The 20,398-nt window shown below is 30.1% G+C and overlaps 1 protein-coding gene across 10 annotated transcripts in view; it reads left to right on the top strand.

The window, feature by feature from the left end:
- Positions 1-9,797, top strand: part of LOC143067221 (ankyrin repeat and MYND domain-containing protein 1-like) — a 42,354-nt gene extending 32,557 nt beyond the window's left edge. For 4 of the 10 annotated variants that reach the window (XM_076240329.1, XM_076240328.1, XM_076240327.1 and 1 more), the window contains 2 exons: positions 4,737-4,870; positions 8,991-9,797. In XM_076240329.1, coding sequence (XP_076096444.1) covers positions 4,737-4,870; positions 8,991-9,146 — 290 coding nt within the window. In that variant the 3' untranslated portion in view covers positions 9,147-9,797. Of the gene's footprint in view, positions 1-1,031; positions 1,119-1,642; positions 1,672-4,736; positions 4,871-8,120; positions 8,315-8,990 lie in introns of those variants that run through there. The other 6 variants (XM_076240326.1, XM_076240324.1, XM_076240323.1 and 3 more) reach the window with 4 other exon arrangements.
- Positions 9,798-20,398: the final 10,601 nt, after the last annotated feature.

Genomic DNA, 20,398 nt, shown 5'->3' with positions numbered 1-20,398 from the left:
AGCATAGACATGGTTTGTAATGGTGAAAGTTCCTCCATCATTCAATTTTCATCCATGGAGATCCCTGGTAGAATATTTAAAGCCTGTTGAATTTTTTTTTAAAGTAAAAAATCATGTTATGAAAGAATTTGATAGGATAACTGTATAGAAGATAATAAACCAAGAAAAGGGTAGTGTTTCTACAATAATTGGTTCACTTATCAAATTGCTAGCCATTGCCAGTAACATTTCAGTGTTGTAGAGACATTAAGGATTTATCTTTCCAATGTTTTAGAACTGACTTTTTTTTATCTGCTGGTTGCATGCTTGACTCAAGTGCGGAGTTTTGGGGTTAAGTCCTTGGCTAAAACAAACCAAAGACTTGAAAATTGATATTTACTGCTTCTCTGCAAGGCACACATCATTTAGATACTAGGCTTATTATCTTCTGAAATCACATATTGAAAATCCAGCTTAGTGTCTCAGTCTTGTACATAGCATTGGGTTCATATTCATATCAGACTAGCATGTTCTGATATTTTTGTGATATTAACCACTAGCTATGAAAGACCAATCCACCCATCTATCCATTATAAGTTTTACTGATGCCGTCATGATTTGGTTGATTATTATGGATAGATAAGTTCTATTTGGTAACTATAATCCTGTTGTGTTCTGACATCACTGACTGTGAGTTATGATGAGTAACATCACAACAGGTGCCACTGATGGAGCAGAAATTACTTACCTTTCCTTTTATCCCAGTTTTTGGTTTGTTTTTGTTGTTTGATCCTTAATTTTATTTGTAGGGTTTTATAACAGGCGTTTGTAGTTTCATTATAATCAAATGCATGCTATTTTTTGTTGCATTTAGTGCCTTTTAAAAATAAGGCGTGAATAAATCTTAAACTTAATTGTCTTGAATATTTTTGCCATGTAATTAGCTATAGACAATCTAGAATTTCAGGATACCTCTATTTATTAGAACTACCTTTTTACTCCATCATAATAGCTGTAAGTACAATACATTTGCAAGCTGTTTATTCTGTCAGATTCTCTAAAAGATCTTAAAGTCCAGAAAAAGTGGGAAAAGACTGGCAAAAATGTTGTGAAAATGATAAATGCTGTGAAATTACTGAGTAAGTTAGAGAAGGTGTGCGCCCTCCAATTAACAACAAATAATAAATGTAATTAGATGTGTATTGTCCAGCACAGCACCCAAACATTCAAAGATATTTACCAAGTGTGTTGTTTAGGGGGAATTCGATAGGTCATGTTTTTATTTAATTGTTTGTTTTGCATACTTTCTCAAAAGAATAAATAAAAAGATTGTAGAAAAGACTAAATCATGAACATATAATTTGCCATTTCACTAATATTAAAGATACAAAGCCACAATGCAGTAGAAAATTGTATGGAAAATCATGTTCCCATATATTATAAATGTTAGCATTCATAAGATTGTATATAAACAAAATATAGTCTTGTATACTGAAATAAATAAATGAATTAATGGTGTTATGATTTATTAAATTATGATTCTAACATAGAGATACAAAGTTAATGTTTATTATAAATGTTATTATTATGTTTCCCATAAAATGATGTTTTCATTTAATTTTTTTTGTTTTGCCATAAAATTAAAAATCAACCCTATTTTTAGAAAGCTTTGAAAAAGTGTACATTGTAAAGGTAATTTGCATGAGAATTGAGAACTTTTACTTTAAGTCTTGTGTGGTGTCTTAAAACAACAACAAAAAACAAGTTGAACATGTATCAGCTTATATTTGATATCTATGAACAGATGCGTTGCACTTGTTTATATATAGTTTAAGCATGCAGAAATGGTTTGGTTAAAAAATTACTTCCTAATAAGATTGGTTTTTGTTTTGATTTAGTAACTTTTATTAAATTTGTTGAAACTAAAATTTGATATTGTATGTTTTCTAAACAATATCTTTTTTGTTTACCTATGATTAGTTAGTTGAATTCGCAAGATTATTTCTATTCACTTGTCCATCTTTTACTATTGCAGTACTATTATCATATGATCATAATAAAGAGATTCTGCTTATGACAAAAACTGTGTTTAAACAAGGGTTTACTGGGATAGAATAATTTATAGTGTAAAATCAGTCCATTTTCAGGTAAAAGTTTTTAACCTGTGACAAGATATTTTTTCTAAATGAGACTTAAAAATGTATTTTTTCTGGATTTTAGGTGTTCTTCAAATTGTCAAGAAGAGTGACACTTTTTTTTAACAGTCAATAATATGTATATACCCAAGGGGAGGTATATGGGTTATGTTTATCCTGTATTAATCTGACTTAAAAACACAATGTGCCTGATATTTTTGAATGTATCAACATAACCATTATTCATGGTTATGGCTTCAAATGATATTATAACTTTCCAACTATATATCATAGGGTCTAAGGTCTATGGGATGTTTTTCTCTATGTTTCAAACATCTAATATAAAAAAAAACATTGGACATTTAAGATAATTATAATTATCGTTGCATATGGGGAATACCTAACAGTTCTTTTAGTTGCACGTTTTGACATAAACACATTGTTAATGACTAATTTATGTAAAAACAAATAAAAAAATTATGAAAGCTGTCACATTTTAATTGTGTGGTTTTAATATTAAAACAATCACTGTTTGTTTGGTGTTTGATTATTTTAACATTGTTTTTTCCATACTAGGCAGGAGTGAGTATTGTTTTAACATCTCTTGTTTCACAGCTCTCTCAGTTTCTTTATTTCTTTTGTTAGGATAAGTGCAGAATGTATTTGCCTGTCATATCTTTAGGAGAACATAAAGTTTGATCCATTATACAGTTTTAGCCTATATTGACATATGTAGAAATTTTAAAAGGAGTCCAACTTATTGGTAAAATAACTTGACATGTATATGTTCGTTTTTTACATAGATATAAGAAGGACATTTTTTTTTATTTCATCTAAATTTTACCAGCATAATATTTGTAAATTTCTTAAAAAGTTGGTTATTTTAAAATCCTTTGCTACATTGTAGTATAGGTGTATATTTTTTACCCTAAATATAGTCATTCCATCAGTCAATATGGTTTTTAGATGATAAATCAAATACTTTATATTGAGTTGCCAACTTACTAGAATATATAAGAAACATATGACCAAAGTTGCATATATGGTCATATATAATGAGTTAAAATAAACCTAAATAAGTTCATGAAAAGGTGGTTTCTTAATAACAATGGCATTTTTTCTAAGACATTTCTGAATTTGAATTATGAAAACAGGTAATGAACAGGCTGTCTTATATACCTTTTGTACATTTATTTTAATTCTTTTCAGCTTTAATCTTTTTTAATTAAACTTCAATAAACACACTTTTGTTTTATTCTGAACACTGTAGACTAAATCAGAGTTCTGGAAACACCTTTTTCTAAGCATGTTTTTTTAATTGACTACTCTACTCAGAATACTGAAGACATCTTTCTTTAATTTACTACTTTATTCAGAGTTCACAGCACCTCTTGTAAACTAACTATTTTATTCAGAACATCAATGACACTTCATCTAAATTTGTTCTTTTATTTAAAGAATTGCAGAAATCTCAATTATTGATGTGTACTATTTTTTCTCAGAATATTATTTTATAGTTCTATGTTTTTATTTAGATCATATCTAATGCATGTTTGAGTTTAAGGACACACTTATTAAAACTGAAGAGTTTAGGGTGACAGTTTCAAACATTGGCCCAGGGCATATCATGTTACTCATGGCTTTCATTATGTCATTCTATTTGTCATTATTAAATCAAACAGCTGTCCAAATTGTTTTTGTTATGAATGTAGATGTTGAGGTACTTTTCTGTTTTATAAGGATACAATTGCTGATGAACCAATATTTACAAAAGAATTTCTTGTTTCCAGTGTATGTTCCTGACATTATAATTTAGTAACCTTACAAATAATTTTTGGTGAAAACAGTATTTCAAATAAGGCAGTATCTCTGTTAATTTGGAATAGAAAATTCTAACCATCTAATTAAGCAGGCATGATATTTCAGCAAAAAAAAATCTTGTTGTTAGCAATGTAAATTTATGTTTTATTGTTAATTGTAGATTTTTTATTTTGACCTATATATTTATATATTATCTATCAAAACAAAATATATTTTATTTGTTGTTCAAGTTCTAGTGTGAATTTCATTTAGTTTTGTGTCTTTGCAATGTTTCAGGTAATGGTATATTTTGTTTTTCTTAATCAATTTACAGGCACAGTATCCAGCTTAACAATGAATATTTCTCTTTTTACATCACCATGTAAAAAATAGGATTCAAATATTTTTTTCTTTTTTCAATTCTTTTTTATGCATATTAATATCATAAATCAGATTGATTGACATATTCTTTTTATTTTTATGAATAAATTATTTTATTTTAACACACAGGGCAGAGGTAAGAGCTTGTAAAAAAAAACCAAGCTATTATTAAAACTAGTGCGTCATAACTAGGTCTATGTTCAAACAACTGGTATTTTATATATTCTCTTGTCAGCATCTCCAATCAGGTCTTTGTCACCGAGGTGTAACAGTGAACGGATGAACTTTATTTTATGATGTAAAAGCTTAATTGTTATGGGGTTGCAAACAATTTCTACTTTGTTGTTGTGACTTAACCCTATAGTAGTTAAACTATTATTTTATGTATTATGAGAGTTTGTCTTATTGACACTCATACCCCATCTTCTTATATCTATATAGGGAGATCCAGAAGTCCTAGCCCAAAGAATGGCAGAAAGGGAAAATCAGACAGTCCGACTCCTAACACAGACATTGGTAAAGGAAAACTCACTGTTCATGACATCAATAAGGACAAAAAGGCATTGAGGATCAGCGTAAGTTTCTATGTAGAAATAGTTAGATTGTTGATATTGTGTTAAGGGTGTTCAATGATAGACAGTAGTTTGATTTTGTGTTAGGTGATGGATAGAACTATAGATTTTTTTCAGCTCACATCTCCATTCCATGTTGAGTGATGGTCAGAAAGCATATGAGATAAATCTGACTTTCACTTCTTAATTCTGGAAGAAGTGACCATCATATTTTGTCCATATATGGTTTAAACTTTCCATGTAAACCTACATGTTTAAACCCAAAATTTCTCCAGTATTGTGATGACAGTTTGTTGACCTTTATATGGTTTGTTTTTGTCATGTTGTATGTTTGAGTATTTTGAAACTTTGCCATTCTGATCACTTTTCTGTGTGAAATATAAAAGTTTTATACATAAATAAATCTGAATGAAATATACAAATGTTTTGGTAAATTGACAATCTCACTACATTTCCGATTTTCTTCCCATTTGTTCTGTGAATGCTTGTACCTGTTTCATTGACGTTTACCCAACAATTTCAAACATGATTTGGCAGAAACATTAAATTTGTGTATTGTATGTATTTGGTATTGTACAATGATTTATAAGATGGGGATAACATCTGGAAGTGTTTTCTTGACTTTGTCGTTAAGTTTATAATATCCATCATATTTTATGTATTCAGAATAATATTTATAGATTAAAACTAGGTTGTATTATTTGAAATATAAACATATAAGGTTTTAATAATGTTTTATTTTAAAATTTCAGAAACAAAAAGTAAATGTTATTTGAGATTTTACTATCTGTACCCTTCCATTGATCAAAGCTTTCTTACAAATGTTTTGCCTTCAGGTTTCATATAATTTGATCTTCTTACCACCATTTAACACTATTTTTCTGTTTAATTTTAAAGAAATGCAAAATTAATATTAATAATTACCACTGACAACTATTAAGGATGGAAGGTGGCTATCTTTTCCAGACTTGTTGATGTCATTCTTACTTAATGAACTGACATTAGAATGCATACCATATAGTGCATTCCAAATAAATACTGCAAAAGCATGTGTTACCATGTTTATAACAGATGAAACTTGATAAAAAAAATTCACCAATTATTGTCTTTTTGTAAGAAAAATCAATTTTCTATGATAGAAGTTTCAACCACCTCCCTTCTCAAAGTCACCACTCAAATGTCATATTTTTAAGTGAATACAAAATTTTGTAATGAGCCTTTTAAAAATAAATTGATCAATTCTATTTTTTTATGAGATCTATCATTCATATTGCCACACTGTCACAGTTCATATTATTCGATTTGTTTGTGCAAAAAGTCAAAACAACTTTTTTTTTCTAATTTATCTAACAGATAAATATGATCACCTTTCAATGGTTGTTTGAAGTTTTGTATTCATCTCTTTAATGTATTGTTAAGACAGTAATGAATCCTGAATTCAAAACATTTATGCAATAGCCTTTAAGTCCCAAACTTATTCCCATTCCATGTAGATATATATATTATCATTATTATGAATTTTGTGCACCAGTTGCTTTAATATGCATTTATTAAACTCCAAAGTTCTTTTTTATAATATCTTTACTAAGTGATTGGAAAAGAACTTTTCCCTTCTAAATACTAAAAAAATGTTACTTTTCTACATTAAGATCCCTGATAAAAGGTTTTACTAAATAAAGGCAACAGTAGTATACCGCTGTTCGAACCTCATACATCGATTGAGAAAAAAACAAATCCTGGTTACAAACTAAAACTAAGGGGAAACACATGAAAATATAAGAGGAGATCAACCACACAACAGAAACACACCATTAAAATGTAACACACACAGAAATGAACTATAATATAACAATGGTTAAAAACAAAGTCATGTTTGTTCTGATTTATGTACAATAATTTTTACTGCAGCCACTTAATAAATGATGTATATTGACTTCAGTTGCAAACTAAATAGGAACTGAATTTACTTTCACTCAAGTGGAGGGATTCGTGCAATGTACAATCTGATTCCTTTGACAACATTCATTTATAGAGACATTTACCAAGTCAAGATTATGACAATTAGTTGCAAGTTATACCTACAAGTGATTTCCAGAACTGATTGTATAACATTTTGTTTTCAGATTATATCTGAATCAATGGTTAATCTTTAATTGGTTATACAGTAAGCTTCATGGAAATTTTCCTTGGCCCAATATTTTTTATGTTTACTTCGATTCAGAACTGTTTTTTTTTTCACTTTCCATCATTTGATAGAAGTAAGATTTGACACTGAACAGAACTACAATATTTCTAAACTGTTAAATCAACCTTTCATATTAAGTTACTTTTGGGATAATAGCAAGGATTTGCATCCTTTAACTCATCCTCTTTGTCATTATGGATGAATATTGCCGTCAGTTTGACTAGCTCTCTATTTTCAATGATGTGATATCTAATTTAGTCATTCAGGTATTTTTCTCTACCTTTTTAAGTATACACAACCAAATGCAGTGTGTTGATCATTTTATCATCCATGTCAAGCAATTTACTGATATACTTAAGTATCTGAGTTACAAAATAATGAGTATATGTTGGCTTTCTACATCAGGCATAGATTACCTTAGCTGGATTTGGCAAAATGTTTAGGAATTTTGGTCCTCAATGCTCTTCAACTTCATACTTTATTTGGCCTTTTTAACTTTTTTGGATTCGAGCGTCACTGATGAGTCTTTTGTAGACGAAACGTGCGTCTGGCGTATATACAAAATTGCGTCCTCAGGTATCTATGATGAGTTTATTTAACAAAACTTGTCAAGAAAACCGTTTTTTTTGAAGATTTATTTGAGTTTGGAACTTGTCATGAAAACCATTTTATTTAAGATTTATTTAAGTTGTAGAAAGTAGTGCATTACGTATGAGTCTGTCTGTTCTTCCTATGGAGAAAGGAAGCTTAAACTCAATTGAAATTACTACTACCTAAATGAAACAATGCAATGTGTAAATTTAAGTTCAGAATGCAAAGTTATATAAACTCATCATAGATACCAGGATTGCAATTTTATATTTGTGCCAGGCATGCGTTTTGTCTACAAAAGACTCAGCAGTAAAGATGAAGCAAAATAAGTAAAAGGCCAAATAAAGTAAGATGTTGAAGAGCATTGAGGACCAAAAATCCCTAAAAGTGACTTTACCTGTCCATGCTCACAAGCTTTTTTTGATATTTTGATTATGACATTTAGGGATTACATGTAATTGATAAACTGTATTTCAGATCAACGATAACAAAACAAAAAATATAACAGCCTAATTGTAGGTGATATTTTGTTTATTACACACGCTTCCATCTCAAACACTTGACCTACCCTATATAATCAAGATTATTTCCTTCACACAATTATTTGCAGAGTGGAAAGTGTGTTTGTTACTCACATACTTTAACAGTGTTTACATTTATCTATTGCTACGTATACTTGTGTTGGTTCTAATATCTATTTGACAGAAGTAAATACCTTTTTTTATATATATATAATGCCATTTAAGGGTTTTAAACTCACCTTAGATTTTAAAGACACCGAGAGGTGATCATACAAAGAAAAATATAATAATTAACATTTTATTTTATATTTTAAATCCATCATATAACTTTTTAATTAAAATTTTAGAATATGATTCCCTTATTTAATTTGATTTTTCTGATTAGAATCCAATTATTGTTTAATTGTACTTGCAATATTAGTAGTCAAAGCACGCAACATCATTTTCCAGATCTTTGAAAGTTTAGCTTATGGATCTTTGTTCAGTAGTGTTCTAATTTTTTAAATGTTTTAAAAGTTTAAAATGTATGTTAATATGAAGTTGAAAGGAACTTTAAAAATGTATTACACAAGATAATCTACTTTTTCTTCAATATCATAACATGATTTTTAGTTACTGATTATCTTAATATTTAAAGAATTTCATTTTAATTATTTTGACATTAAAACATGTATTTTTTGTGCATATATTTAGATAAAAAAAGATTAATAAACGCAAGTTTATATTGATTTCAAACCAGTGTTATAGAAAATATCATCGAACTATAAGATAAAAATCTTTCTCAAAATTATTTTTTTCAACATTAACTTTTATGTGATATTTCCAGGTTCTCAATAAAGGATTAAGTACCAGTGCTCGAGGAAGGAAACGAGAAGTTACAATTCTTGGCATTGATCCACGGAAAATTACATCAGAAAAAGGTCAAAGAAGGCGACCTAATTACCCACCATGGGTTTATGTAGATAATTATAGTTATGTATAATTTGCATTTCATTTAATTTATTTTTAAAATCTAAAAATTTTCAACAAAAGACATTCTTGTAAATAGTAATAGATTTTTTATAGAAGTTTTATTATACAATTAAGAAAATGTGCAATGTTTGAATGTTAAATATGTTCAACAGTACAGATCAAGTTTAAGTTTGATGCTTTCTATAGATCACAAATGCTATTCGATTGAATATTTACATTCTGTACATTTTCCTGTTTTTATGTTTATAGACTAAATTTCAGGGACAACTATTATTCAGTTACAAAGCACAAAAAGACAAAAATATGTTTAAACACTATGATTATCAAATTAGAAGCAAAATGTATGTAGTTGAAGCTTGCTGTCTTATATGAATATTTAAAGTCATTTTAGGGAATGATTGTGACTAAAGTATCTTATTTATAGAATATAGAAATAGGATTTTATTGTTTGTCTATGCTGTTGTGTTTTCTATTTTCATTTATGTGCCAAACATTTTGTTCAATATTAAAAGATATACATTTCTATTTTATTGAGGTGAGCATCAATTTAGGTTAAACTCGTATATTTTACTTTAACATGTCCTTGCATTGTGTGACATCCATTAAAAATCAGTAAGCATATTAGGCTGAATTACACTTCAAAAGGAAATCATTTGTTTAAATCAAAAGGATGGTATCTATGAATGATTTTTTCCAATGTGGATTTACATGTATACTAAATGAAGCGGGCAATAATGTAAAAATGATTGATAAGGAACATTGATATTTAGATAATTTCAGATCATTTCTTGCTAAACAATATTTGACTTATTAAAATCGTATTTTGTCTTGCATTAAAGTGAGACGAATCCTAAAACTTGCAAATTTAGACCTCTATGAGTCAAAAGAAGATTCAGACTTATTTATGTCTGAGCTCTGGCAGATGGTAATTCAAATTCTCTGGGGGAAAGGTGAAAATCAGCTTATTATGTTATATATGAAATACTTTATTTTCAGCAGAACAAGTTTGCTTTGGGCTATTTTCAATGAAAAGATATTTATGTGTAAATTATCTCCAATGGAGATTTTAATATTTTGATATTTTCTTCATGAATTTTGAACCTTTATCAATGATTATTAAACATGACTAGTAGTACATGAAGGAGAATCATGTCTTTTATGTTGTTATTTAGTATGCAAGTTGAATGCCTTTATGATTTAACAAAACTGCTGTGTATTTTTCTGTGCCTTGTGATTTGTTACAAATTCTTATTTATTCCAGAACAGAAATATTTTAGTTCATAGTTGTTCATAATCTGTGATATTTTATTAAAAATTTATTTTTACATGACAGAAAATCATTTTACTTAATTTATGAATTGTATTTAAAAATTATAACATTATTTATCTAATGTTTAAATTTTATACATAATATTTGTTATGTTATAATCAATTTGCGTATGTTTCTTATCTATGAAGTAAACAGTGCCTCTTATTATGTGCCTTTTTTATTGTTGTTTTATCAAAGGCTTTCCCAATAATGATGAACAGGTTTAAATGATTTTAGGATATACATTTATTTTTTCAATAACTAAATATTAAGTCAGAATTTCAGAATTTCATTGGTTTGTTTGAATGTTTAAAAATGCATTTAGAATTATATGTTTTTTGCATTTAATGTGTATGAACTTTTGACTATAAAAGTACCTCTTTCAAAACATATTCGAAATGTGAATCCGAAAACAGATAGATATTTATCTTTTATAGGACATATAATTACTGCTGAATCACTCCCGTCCATGTTTAATAACTATTTTACAGTAATGATAGTTAAGCTTAGAAATGAAGTTTATGCACTTTGAGAAATAAAAAAAGGTAATCTATGTTATCTTTATCATTTATTAGTTTTCTGTCTTTAATGAATTACACAAACAAATACACACACACACACACAGTATATATATAAATATAAATAAGTGCGTCTGAACCAGCGACAACTATACCACAGATTTTATCCATTGGATCACTAGTGATGGTGATACAAGGCTGAAAACAATTTCTGTATGTATAATTTGTCTAAAAACAGTCCAATGTTGTGAGATCTGTAAATATGAGAAAGCAAATTGTCTTCTCTTGCTGGGATTCGAACCCATGATACTGAGATATCGTAACACATGAATTGCCTTGCACTATGTTCAGCACGCTGGTCAACTCTACCACGTAGTTGAGGCGGTAGAGTGGTCTAGCCCACAAGCCATATCTGTTGAATATATATATATATCCTACACAATCATAGGTTTGAAAGTTGTTTTCATTTTAATTTTGTTTGGGCTTGTATTATATTTTCCTTTGGGTTTATATGATCTGTTTATCCAATTTTGACTCTTTAAAATTCAAGAGTCTATCCTTAATTGAGGTAAATTATATGGCCTTCGAAATACTGCTTCGATCCCTAACATATTGAAGAGATATTAATTGTCAAAATTCAGATTTGGTGTATAAATGTTTGCACCTCATGTTTACAGTATAACATGTTTTTCGCAAGTTTATTGTTTTCTGTTTGTTATTAAACTAATATTTAAGTTATATCTGGGGATCAAGCTATTTGGCAATTTGGGTCCCTGGCCGAAGGATGATTGCCAACAATTACATCTTACCGCACTGAAAATATTTGTAGGACTCAAATCTATGGTAGGCTCCAAATCTATGGCATATTCCTAATCGATTGCAAATATGACCTCATCCATCCCAAATCAAGGGCAGATTTTTTACAATCCTATCTATGGCATGTTTTGCAATTTCCTAACCTATGGTGGATCTAGTAAACGAGAAATTCTAGTTATGAAAAAGGTGATACTGCATGATTATTGTTAAGACAAATTTTCACAATACAATTTTTAAATAGAAAGAGACGTTATTAGTCACCAAACAAATGAAAGCTATATAGCCAAATGGAACAAATCTATTTTAGCTCAACATTCCCAGATTGAGTTGGAATCATAAGCAATTTAATCATTTCTTTTATCAACCCAACAGAAAATTTAAAAAAGATATCTTATAAGATATTCCAGTACCTAAGCACTGGTAACTGGACAAGCAATACTCGCAGACCAGCATCGGTATCATCCAAGTTTTGGAAAACGTGAACAATACTTTATAAATTAGTGTTTCGGAAGGACTTTTCTTGATTTACCTTCATCAAAAGCATCTAACACAGAACATGCAGGCTTTGCCACAAGAAAAATAGAAAAATAACAAACTTTTGACAATAGTTCACTCATTTTGTTCAGACTTTTTAGTTGCTGATAATACCCTAACGACCTTTTCAGACTTTAAATTCATCTACCAGCTATGCCTATATTCATTCAAAAAAAGATAATTACACGATGAACAAAGACATTTTAGTTTGAGCAGTATATATCTACCATGCACTCGGAATTTTAGGTTTAATACGTTAACAAAACCAGCAGCAATCACATTGAATAGAATTACCCTTTACAATCCTCCTTAAGAAGACGTTCGCTTAAAGACACTTGTATGTGAGATCGATAACATAATATCTTTTCTTTTCAATATTCATATGTTCATTAGTTTTATGTAATCTTATGATAGGATTTTATATACCACAGTGCCAATGCATTGATTGCGATATTGAAAGTCTCATTTAATTCATAATCTGTTGCCAATCAATTTTTACAGTACTAACATTTTAAAGAGGATCATAAATTTACAAGATTTATTTTTGAATAAGCATTAATTTATTTATAATCTGATAATGAGATTTAAGTAATAATAATAAATTCTTTATTTAAAGAGGGTAAACACAGTTAGTTACAATCACTAATCTTCCCTGAGGCCCTCATATACATGTATGCAATATAAGTAAAAACAAAATGGTAATAATAAAAGAAAAATGCAATCATACAACATATAAACACAATTGTATAGACATAATAGTCCAGTGTACATGTACCATGATTAAAAGATATAAAACAGTTAAATATCGCATGTAGTAAATAGACCTAGTATATACAAATCATTAAAATCATACATTCTAAGAGTAATACAATGTAGTTGCAATCATTTCAGACTGAATATTGGGACTGTCTCAAGTATTGTTTTATAATTTGTTTAAAAGAATAAGTGTTTTGCACTTTACGCATTTCATAAGGTAGTCCGTTCCATAAAACTGATCCAGAATAAGCAAAAGATTTTTTAAACAGTTCAGTTTTGGGCTTTGGAACTATCAAATTACCTTGAGTAACACCCCTTAAAGCATAAGGATTATTTACAGATATAAGTTGAAACTTTTGAATTAGGTACTGTGGTGCTTCTTTCCGCATACATTTAAATAGCAATAAATATTTATGGTATTTGATTCTGTTTTCTACTGTCATCCAACCAAGTTTTTTAAATAAGGGGGCTGATGGGGATAATGGGTCTGCATCAAGAATTAATCTTGCTGCTCTTTTTTGAAGTTTTAATATTCTTACTATCCCTTCATTTTTACATTCTCCCCAAATAATACAGCAGTAATCGATGTGAGGCAGAATATACCCATTATAATATGCTTTCCTGGCATTAATATCTAAAAATTTCTTTAATTTAGAAAGAAGGTATATTCTTGATGAAATGCTAGCACAAATTTGATCAATTTGGTTTTTCCAGCTAAGTGTGCTGTCAATTTTAACACCTAATAATTAATAAGTGATAGGTCCAGTCTTTGATATTTGAACAAACTTAAGCTGGATGTTCGTGTTCCTTACATATAACCGGTAATTTGATTTCAAATAGATATATAAAGGAGTCGTTTTATCAATAAATTTAATTGTCACACAGCAATATTTTTTTTTAATATGCTTGATCAGATTAACCAACAAAAGAGACGACAATGTGTTGACCTTTAATATAAAAATATTACAATCTGACATTGGTGTTCTAATTTTCAGACGTATTATATGGATATTTTCATACGGTCGTTTACGGTGTATCGATATTCGTATTTCCATCTGTCCATCATCAACATGTCGAACCATATCTCCAAAAAGCGTTAAACAATTTGAATGATACTACTTTGCATTGTGAACATCTATTGACGTCAGCTTTCTTTTGATATCTATAAATTTTAGATTTATTTTAGAAGTTATGGGTTTTTATTCTTTCCAGTTTTCAGACAAAAACAATTAAAATTACAATCTTATTATAAACTTCATCCCCAAAAACAAATGTTGATCAGCTTTTGGGAAAATGGTTTTATAAATATGTTATACATGTATGTATAAATATTAACATTTAGAATGCGACAAAGACAACCGTGAAGTGGTACGACTAGAACTTTATTGTGCTATACAGACAATTATTGCCAGAGGAATACATCTTTGCCCTACCCAATGTCTATCCAAAAAAATAAAAAATGCAAAATTACCGATTGACTAACATGTCATCATCAAAACATCATATGTCGCAACTGCATGTATTGTCTACTCATCGATACCTTTGAAACAATCTGTTTGATCTAAGTTTAACTATTGGACTTTTGTGTGTTTTGTATGATCGTAACATAATAATGTATCAGTACTTTGTAACAGTTACTATTCACATTTTTTTCCATATTGCAATAGTCAATTTTGTCAGTATATATCAAAGGCTTATTTGAAAATGTAGTAACATGTCAATAAAATGGAGAGAAAACTTGAGTTTGATGACAGTAAGATGGTACCTTACTAATCTAGATTCAGAATTCTGATCAGATGTATAAAGATTCACATAGTTTAAAATGAGCAATTTGATATTGGCTGTCACATCAACGTGAAATGAAATGAGTGCAGTACGTTCAACATGTTTAAAGATAAAAAAAGTATCTAATTGGATATTTTTGTAAATCTCCATATAATAAAAACATTTAATTCCACTTGCTATCCGATGTAATTAGAATTACAGTTTTGTTTCATTTTATATTGAAGGATCATATAGATATGTTTTTCATATTATCGCGCTTAAACTCATTTCAAATCAATTTATAATTACAAAAAAGCATTTTAATTCAAAGGTCGTCTTATTAATCATGTTACATGTTCATTACACGTTGTTAAATTTATCAGTTAACATTTACTCTCTTATCATTGCTTAACATGCCAGAATTGTAATAATCAAGAACAGTGTACTTTAGTATAGATTATTTTTGTCATTCTTTTATATATAATAATTAAAAAAAATGAATAACGAAACAATAAAATTGAGAATAGAAATTGAGAGACAAATTTGATTTTGAAAATTATCATTTCTCCCACCTTATAAGCAATATACCAACCTAACTTGCACATGGGATATACGTTGCTTAACTCATTTGTTATTCAAGAGCTTGAAGCTGCTACTCATATCTAGTTAAATGTGTCTGAGCAAAAGGTTTATGAACTAGGGTTTTATCTAAGGACGTCTAGTCCTTTTTTCTAAAAAAAAAAAAAGAAAAAAAAAAAAAAAAAGAAGGTCATCGGAAGAGACTCTGTTGATAAAGAAATTCAACAATAATTCACTGTTGTAGTGAAGTACAGATTATAAATTCTGACGTTGTTTTTATCTTAATTACGTGTTAAAGTGTTCTTTTACTTGTCTTTGTTAATTATTCTTCTTACTGTTTAGTCTAGTTTATGAGTCTTATGTAGACGAAACGCGCGTCTGGCGTATAAAATTATAATCCTGGTACTTTTGATAACTATTTTAGCTCACCTGGCCCGAAAGGCCAAGTGAGCTTTTCCCATCACTTTGCGTCCGGCGTCCGTCGTCGTTAACTTTTACAAAAATTTCCATCTCTGAAACTACTGGGGCAAATTAAACCAAACTTGGCCACAATCATCATTGGGGTACCTAGTTTAAAAAATGTGTCCGGTGACCCGGCCAACCAACCAAGATGGCCGCCATGGCTAAAAGAAAACATAGGGGTAAAATGCAATTTTTGGATTATAACTCAAAAACCAAAGCATTTAAAGCAAATCTGACATGGGGGTAACATTGTTTATCAGGTCAAGATCTATCTGCCCTGACATTTTCAGATGAATCGGATAACACGTTGTTTGGTTGCTGCCCCTGAATTGGTAATTTTAAGAAAATTTTACTATTTTTGGTTATAATCTTGAATATTATTATAGATAGAGATTAACAAATCTATTTTAGCTCAACATTGCCAGATTGAGTTGGAATCATAAGCAATTTAATCATTTCTTTTATCAACCTAACAGAAAATTTAAAAAAGAAATCTTATAAGATATTCCAGTACCTAAGCACTGGTAACTGGACAAGCAATACTCGCAGACCAGTATCGGTATCATCCAAGTTTTGGAAAACGTGAACAATACTTTATAAATTAGTGTTTCGGAAGGACTTTTCTTGATTTACCTTCATCAAAAGCATCTAACACAGAACAGGCTTTGCCACAAGAAAATAGAAAAATAACAAACTTTTGACAATAGTTCACTTATTTTGTTCAGACATTTTAGTTGCTGATAATACCCTAACGACCGTTTCAGCCTTTAAATTCATCTACCAGCTATGCCTATATTCATTCAAAAAAAGATAATTACGGGATGAACAAAGACATTTTAGTTTGAGCAGTACATATCTACCGTGCACTCGGAATTTTAGGTTTAATACGTTAACAAAACCAGCAGCAATCACATTGAATAGAAAATTGGGAGACAAATTTGATTTTGAAAATTATCATTTCTCCCACCTTACATGTATAAGCAATATACCAACCTCACCTGCACATGGGATATACGTTGCTTAACTCATTTGTTATTCAAGAGCTTGAAGCTGCTACTTAGATCTGGTTAAACGTGTCTGAGCAAAAAGTTGATGAACTAGGGTTTTATCTAAGGACGTCTAATCCTTTTTTCTAATAATTAAAAAAATAATTCACTGTTGTAGTGAAGTACAGATTATAAATACTGACGTTGTTTTTTTCTTAATTACGTGTTGTAGTGTTCTTTTACTTGTCTTTGTAAAGTATTCTTCTTACTGTTAAGTCTAGTTTTTAGCTCACCTGGCCCGAAGGTCCAAGTGAGCTTTTCCCATCACTTTTCGTTCGGCGTCCGTCGTCCGTCGTCGTTAACTTTTACAAAAATCTTCTCCTCTGAAACTACTGGGCCAAATTAAACTAAACTTGGCCACAATCATCATTGGGGTATCTAGTTTTAAAATGTGTCTAGTGACCCGGCCATCCAACCAAGATGGCCGCCATGGCTAAAAATAGAACAAAGGGGTAAAATGCAGTTTTTGGCTTATAACTCAAAAACCAAAGCATTTAGAACAAATCTGGCATGGGTTAAATTGGTTATCAGGTCAAGATCTATCTGCTTTGCAATTTTCAGATGAATCGGACAACCCGTTGTTGGGTTGCTGCCCCTGAATTGGTAATTTTAATGAAATTTTGCTTTTTTGGTTATTATCTAGATCTTGAATATTATTATAGATAGTGATAAACGGTAAACAGCAATAATGTTCAGCAAAGTAAGATTTACAAATAAGTCAACATGACCGAAATGGTCAATTGACCCCCTAAGGAGTTATTGTCCTTTATAGTCAATATTTAACAATTTTCATTAAATTTGTAAATTTTTACTAACAATTTCCACTTACACTACTGGGCCAAGTTCAATATAGATAGAGATAGTTGTAAGCAGCAAGAATGTTCAGCAAAGTAAGATGTACAAACACATCACCATCACCAAAACACAATTTTGTCATGAATCCATCTGCTTCCTTTGTTTAATATTCACATAGACCAAGGTGAGCGACACAGGCTCTTTAGAGCCTCTTGTTGTTATATTCATTTGACGGGCTCGGTACATACATGTATGCACTACGTCAATGTTCTATTGTGCTATGCTAAGTTTTGAGAGTCTTTTAAATTCATCTGGGTTTTTTTTAACGTTAAAGTATACAATAATGTTAACATTTCATTTACGAGGACAAGAATATTGTGTGATAGCTAAAGGATGTATTAAAACGGAAACGTCTTCCAACGGTTGTCAATTGGTTGACAAAAAAACCCGAAATCGAAACCCCTATTTGGTATCTATAATGTTGATTATAAGGAAGCTATAATATCAACAGTTCAAGCGGTAAAGTTAAAATAATCTCTTTCAATATTGTACGGATGCCATCACGAGCTGATCGACCGTCTTACCATTGTCATGCGAACGTTTTTCTATCTAATTTTGTTTCACATTCGGTTAAGGTTCAGGGTTCGAAAATTTTCAATACCGATGTCTCAGGGTATGTATATTACAAATCCGATTTTGTGTGTATCCTTGATATTTCCTTAATATAACGCATTTTATTGGAAGATCTGCATACTTTTCCAGTGATCTCCCCCGGAGGATGTTCTTTGTTGCTCAGTCTTTAGTTTTCTATGTTATGTTTTATATACTAGTACTGGTATTTGTCTTTTGATCGTTTTTCTTTTTCTTGCCATGGAATTGCAAGTTTCTTTTCGACGTATGAGTTCGAATAACTCTTTGGAATCTTTCGCATCTCTTTTTTTCTGGATATTAGATTTACTTTATCGGAATATTGCTGATTATATCAAATCCTAATGAAAGTGTTATACTTCAATCGTAGTGTATCGGACAATGTATTTTAGGGGTACAGTACAGTATATTCAGCTTTACGTTATCAAGTGTCAAAACGATGCGTTATAAATTCTGTTTGCTTGACTGCAGACTGATACAAAAACAAACTGAACATAACTGATGATATAACTATGTATTTAGTTTTTGGTTCAAATGGTCTGGTCTTGGTTGCCGAGTGGTACTGTAATCACTAGCCAGTCCACACTAAGCTTGTGAGTATGAACCCCGCTTGTGCAGGTTCACTCGACTCGTTTATCGTAACTGGCTAGGGTTGTAAGTTTTTCTACCGAGTTTAGTTTTTTCAAGTCACTCCACCGTCCATCACCATTAAAAAACCGACCGCCGTGAAATAGCTCATAAGAATTGAAAGTTGGGTTAAACCCCTGTCTATCAATCAAGCTTTAACTTTCTATGTGCATTGTTCTCCTTACTATACGATTCAAGCACCACTGATAGTAATGACCCCTGACGTCGATGAAACGCGCTTTCGTTGCATCATTTCATAAGTATGTTATCTTATTCGATTAAATCATGTCCGGTACATTAGCCCAATTGTTTATATTCTATAAATGAAAATTTCATCAGCGTGATATCCTTGTTGTTTAGAAGGGGAGAGAATGAGAAAGCTACATAATGAACAGGATATGAAAATGAAATCACCTTTTGTAACTCATATTGAAATATTTTATTGTATACATGATATATGTTTCATGAATATTGATGCAAATTGTAGCAGACGTAGTTTTTACGTCATGATCTGTTTATTTATAAAAGTGCGCCAAATCTAAACAAAACCAACACAAAATAATTATAATACTAATAACAATTATAATAATTATAAGAATAATTGAACAAACATGTTTAGTATAATTAAAGCATATGTGTTAATGCATATGCATATGTTGTAAACTAATAGATAAATCAGTACTTAAAATCCTAAACGGGGAATATAAATGTCGAAAATATACCACACAGCCGTATGCTTTGACCCGTGAATACAATAGTAGTGCATTTTAACCTTCTGTTATAGGATATAATGTTTACGAAACTTCATAATTAAAGAGGCACATTTTTAGCCGCAAAGGAAATTCCTATGGAAATTTGCTTTGTTTATATTTACAGAAGTGCAACCTATCTAATCACTCAGTTTCTTCTAAGTTTCATGGCACATGTTGAAATATTTAACCTGTCGTTCAAACTTTCCATCCATGAATTGTTCATTTAACATCTTCAACCACATCATCTCAATACCTTATAACATGAAAGCTCACCGTCATGCTGGATCTAGCCCATTGCCATGCACGCATGGATCGTCAGATGAACTTTTTACTTTTAGCTTCCTTCGCGAATCTTTTGCAGATGAAACCGGCGTCTGGTGTACAACATGTAAGTCTGGTATCTATGATGAGTGTATTCACTGTTATTAATGATAAACCGAATACATATACGTATGTTGTTTAATGAAAGTATTGTTTTCAGACATGCATTGTAACGAGCACACGGTACTATTATGTTATCGGGCCCCTATCGCTTTATTTGTCATTACTAGGGAAATTCTGGTTAGTTTCTTTTTCTCTGTTGAGAATAATGTGCATGTTTATTTGATTCAGTTCGCGACTAAGTAAGATTTTTGGAGATTACCATTTACATGTTT

Source organism: Mytilus galloprovincialis, chromosome 3 (genome assembly GCF_965363235.1).
Source record: "Mytilus galloprovincialis chromosome 3, xbMytGall1.hap1.1, whole genome shotgun sequence".
NCBI classification, from domain to species: Eukaryota; Metazoa; Mollusca; class Bivalvia; order Mytilida; family Mytilidae; genus Mytilus; species Mytilus galloprovincialis.
This window is presented reverse-complemented; position numbering and strand designations above follow the sequence as displayed.